We start from the raw sequence: 4,795 nt of genomic DNA, 5'->3' as shown, positions 1-4,795 counted from the left end.
TGCCCAAAGAGACGAGACACGAGCAGTTCTCTCGCTGTGATAAATGGCCCTTCGTCATCGTCCAGCTCCAGCTCCAGGTCCAGGTCCAAGTCCCAGGCCCACTTCCTCGTCTTAGTCTGGGACTAATCGTTGCTGTTTGGCCTTAGTTAGACGGCTAAATAGTCTCACACCTCGACACAGGCACAGACATCGGCTCAGACATGGACATGGACATGGAGTTCGACAAGGCGTCTGCTAATATTCTGGCCGGCTGCAACTCAATTAGGATGCTGGAAATGATTCATTCTAATCTCGAGTCGAGTATCTGCAGTCATGAAGTCTCCTCTAGAGATACATTTACCGTTGCCTGGTGCGGCGGCATTCCCCGAGGCGGCTCTTAAGCGCTAAGCTGTTGTGTCTAGAATTTTGCATGGCCATTTCATTATTGATTCGGATCTGACCGGGTCGTAAATGTCTTAATTTAGTGCCAGTTCCCTGTTCCCTACTGACAGTCGCATTCTTCGTCAGACAGCTCTTGGGATACCCTGCTCTGTGTGTCTCTGTAGGGTATTCGAGACGATTCCCATTAATTAAGGAAAGTGAGAGTTGCAACCAGCACATATCTCAGATATCCCATCTCTTTAGGAGCATTTCTGTTTGCTTTGTTTGTTTTGATGGGCTTCTGCGAGTGAATGACTTTAATCGATGGCCAAACCCCAGAGCAACCTGCATGAGCCATCATTAGGCCTGGCCCAGACGCAGTTTGTTAACGCGTTTACAATGAAAGTGAAAAGTAGAGTTAAGTGTGTACAAATCGACGATGCACTTTCATTGCATCTACATACGAGATCAGCGACGTTTTTTACCCTTTACCCGTGAGGCCCTCCGGCTCCCTGAAATGAATCTGAAGTCACTAATTAGTGACTCAAAATGTCTATTTGTGGAACATTTTATTTGTTTATAGAGAAAATATTTGTACTCCGTTCTTGTATTATTGCTAATCCGAGGAGTCGCCTGAGAGCTCGTTGCTAGAGCAACCGAAAGAGAAGTCGCTAGAGTCGGAGTATGAGCTGCCGCAGATGAAGCTAGAGCTTGAGATATTGGATTTAGCACTCTTGGTTGGCGATCCTTTGTAGGAGTCCCAGCTGGAGCTAGAGTCTGGGCTGCAGCTGCGGTCGCAGGCGGGATCAGAACTAAAGCCGTGCCCAGGGCTCACCCAAGAGTTGACGTAATTGTCATCTGGATCTTCAGAGCGTGGTCTCTCGGTAGAGTCCGTGTACGCCAACCCCTTGGTCAGTATGTGTTGAATGGCTGAGTTGCAGAAACCGTTGAAGCTTCGCTGTAATTCTTCGGTGAACTGCTTATGGTTCGCAAAGTGGCCCTGCGACAGTATCGTTTCCAGAATGTCACACTTCGTGAGGACCAATAAGTAAGCAAATGGCATGTCCAGTTTACTGCTGAGGTCCCGAAGCTTGCTCAACCGCGCCCAGCACTGGCTCTGCCACATTTCCGGTTCCGCGACCCTCTTCTTGGCGACCTTGCGGCACTTCATTTCCAGAGTGGCGCTGCGGGGATTCCTGGTGGATCGGATCTCCGGTCCCTTGGGCCGATTTACCATGATCTCCAAGAAAAGATTTGCCGTTTGCATGCCGTTTATGTACACCGGGTCATCGGGTCCGAAGAATTTGAAACAATTTTCCAACATAATTCGAAAGTCTTTGACAGCCTCTGCATAACTCCGGTAGTACCGATTATCGATTCTCTTTATAATACTGCCTATATCCATCGGATTCTTGATCATCTCATAGTATTTCGGATTCTGGATGGGCTGCAAAAAGACCGATGCGTACCTTTTGTCCACTATTTTCGCAATCACAAAATTCTTGAACCAATTAAGTTTATTGGTGTGTCGCCCCATTCTTTCTAGTTTCGGCATCACCTCCAGCTCCATCTTTTGGTGCTCTTTTGCAGACTTGTCGCAGCTCTACGGTGAAATACAGTGTCATGTGGAGTACATGGGGTATGAGATTCGGCTTACCATAGTTGGGTTCTGGTATCACCTTAGGGCCTATGGGGCGGTAATCTTGTTAAAACTGGTTCCGTCCTGCAGAAAAAGAGTGCAATTTCACCAATTAATTGTTAATCTTTCTTGATACTACCTAAAAAAACTATGCAACCTTACAAGTTGACTTGATTTTAGACAATGACAAACCTAATCGACAGCAGGCTATATTTCGCATAGTTATTTGACAGGTAACCTAAGCGCCTACTTTGTGATTCTTTTGCCCCGATTTGCACAACCGATTAGACAACTTTTAAATTCATATATATATCATTTGCATTTACCTTTGTAGATCGATCGTCCACTTGTCTAGACAGATGTTCAGGTCATGTTGGGGGGGGTTCTCTGCGTATCTCTGCGCTGGTTAATTGAGTCTTTATTGCGAATTAGTGTGGACCAAGTGGAGAATGTCCGACCAGATCATGGCCAGCAATTAATTTACTCATCAGACCATTTCTGTCGCATTATTGATCCACAAGCGGCTCAGAGCCACTTTGTCTTTTTCATCTCTCATACTGGTTCGAGTAGTTCTGGGAAACTGCAGCTCGAGCTTGCCCCAGAATCCACGGCTGGATTCTCTTGAGATAAAAACTGCCTCAGTGCCGCATAGCTGGGGTAGTCTTAGCATTTTAGGTAATTTGGCAAACAAGAAAGACTCATAACTCTATTACGAACTAATACCATCAACTATTGTTTAGATGCATACATATATGTTATATGTGGATTTTCCCATCATCATCATCATCTGATTCGTTGCTGCCTCTTTTTATAATGAATTTCCCATTTGGTGGGCCTTTCAGCTGTTGGCCGCTTTGATCTGTCATGCTTCGGTTGGGCTCCGGCTCCTTGACTCGCTTGCACCTTAAACTTTCCCTCTCTATGCCCCACTGCAAGTCCTTCTCTCCTACACGCTGCAAAGATCGTTTAGGCATCCATTTTGGCCAACTCACGACTCCAGCTAAAAGGCAATTAATGAAATTTGGGTCCATGGCAGGTGTCGGTGTCTGCCTGCTTCGCCTTTGTGTGAATTGCGTCGCTTTGTGACCCAATAAAAAGCCCATTAGGAGGCCATCCCATCCCAGTCCCAGCCCAAAACCACATCCCATATGTGAGCGGGCTTGCACTTGCAACTGGGACAAAAGGTCTCTTCTCTTTGATCTGCCCCCAAAGCCAAAGCGTCTCGTTTACGTGTTGATTAATTTGTACGACGTTGAGAGCCGAATTCCACGCCCACTTTGGACCTCCTCCAGTCCGATGATCTTCTATGCCGCGCCACTCCACGCCACTCCACTCCACCTGGCCTCGACTCGCCGCTCAGGGAGCTCAGGTCTCGCTTAGTTAAGTGGCGGATCAGCTAAATCATTCTTGTGGGGCGGGGTGAAATTACCATGATAAACGAAATCGAATACACAAAGGCCAGAGAAGAATACGTATACCTTTTATTTCTTCTCTACCGCTTTATTGTCTCTTGATTAATGTTTATGTATAGGGCTAAATTTATTCAGGTTTTCACAGTTAGGCGATGAAAAGTGAAAGGACTATCCAGTAGCCAATGATTATATTGGTGGGTGTTCCCAACAAAAGCCAAGCCACCGATGGCCAAGAATAGGGAGCTGCTCGCAGCTGTATAGCTTTCCCTATTAACACCCATATAACCAAAACAAATGGAAAGTGTCACAGACACCAAAGTGACGCGCCAACAACCTTGAAACAGGTTGTTGGATTTTTATTTTAGTTTTATTTTAATTACATTTTAACACGCACATAAAAAGAAATACCATACCCCATGGAGAAGTGCGTAGAACATGTACGACTAAAATGCTATAAAAAGAGAAATTCTGAGGCATAAAGCAGAGTTCAATGGACTTTTCTCGACAGCAATTTGCATAAACAACTGACAAGCAGAAGGTCCCAACCCAAAACCCCATAACAAGAAGGGGCCTTCCAAATTATGATATTTTATCTATCCAAAAGTCTTCTTTCGCCGGCTTTCGTTTTCGAATTAGCGAAATCTTCGGGGTCAGCGACAATCATTGCCAAAAATTGTCACACATCGACCCGTGGCCGTGGCGTACCACGCGTCTCATCATTTCATTTGCGACGAAACCTTACGCAAATCTCCATCCACATCCATATCCACCACGAACTGACCTTAATGATGGCCGATGATTTTCGGCATGCCCGTGAAATTGCAGCCATAAAACGGCAAATGCTCAACCCCACAGCTCTCAGAGTACTTTGAAAGTAAAAACAAGAAATTAGCTGCTATTGGCAGAACAACGAAGAGGAGATGCCCTTTCATTTTAGTTTAGAAGGAGAATTATACTGGATTGTTCTATGAAGCTCTAGAGAATGAAAAATCCTACCAAAACCCTGCCTACTTCTTTCTAAAAGCAAGAGGAGAATTTATGTTAAATGATGGTAATTGCAGATCTAATTTCTACGGTTATCTTGTGGGGTTTGGGGGTTTCTAGAGTATCATTTAAGAATGCCGAACTTCACCTATTTTTTAAGATTATCCTCTTTTTGAAAGCGTATTGCCGAAACAATTCAAATTCGTGTACAAGGGGCAACTGTTGCTTTTCTATTGCTGTTGTTACTGCTGCTGCTGCTGCTGGCATATCAAACAACTGCGGCCCGTTGACCGATGACAGGACTTCTCCTCTTAACGTGCATTTATTTTCATTTTCGTTTTCAAAGAGCCCCAACAGCATCGGGAAGAGTGGAAGAGTGGAATAGTGCCTGCCCGCGAGA

At 45.2% G+C, this 4,795-nt stretch overlaps 1 protein-coding gene across 3 annotated transcripts; it reads right to left on the bottom strand.

The window, feature by feature from the left end:
* Positions 1-923: 923 nt before the first annotated feature.
* On the bottom strand, positions 924-2,255 carry LOC108154437 (bromodomain testis-specific protein-like). Of its 3 annotated transcripts, none has more exons than XM_017284708.2 (3): positions 2,192-2,255; positions 2,018-2,083; positions 924-1,963 (listed from the first exon to the last, which is right to left on the bottom strand). In XM_017284708.2, the coding sequence occupies exons 2-3, from the start codon at positions 2,018-2,020 to the stop codon at positions 977-979; spliced, it is 990 nt and encodes a 329-aa protein (XP_017140197.1). In that variant the 5' UTR covers positions 2,021-2,083; positions 2,192-2,255; the 3' UTR covers positions 924-976. The 3 variants fall into 3 exon arrangements, with proteins under 3 accessions (XP_017140197.1, XP_033245453.1, XP_017140198.1); XM_033389562.1 differs by having other exon boundaries at positions 2,139-2,194; XM_017284709.2 differs by lacking the exon at positions 2,192-2,255 and adding an exon at positions 2,162-2,180.
* Between the last annotated feature and the right edge of the window lie 2,540 nt (positions 2,256-4,795).

The sequence above is a fragment of the Drosophila miranda genome, chromosome 2 (genome assembly GCF_003369915.1).
Source record: "Drosophila miranda strain MSH22 chromosome 2, D.miranda_PacBio2.1, whole genome shotgun sequence".
Lineage (NCBI taxonomy): Eukaryota > Metazoa > Arthropoda > Insecta > Diptera > Drosophilidae > Drosophila > Drosophila miranda.
This window is presented reverse-complemented; position numbering and strand designations above follow the sequence as displayed.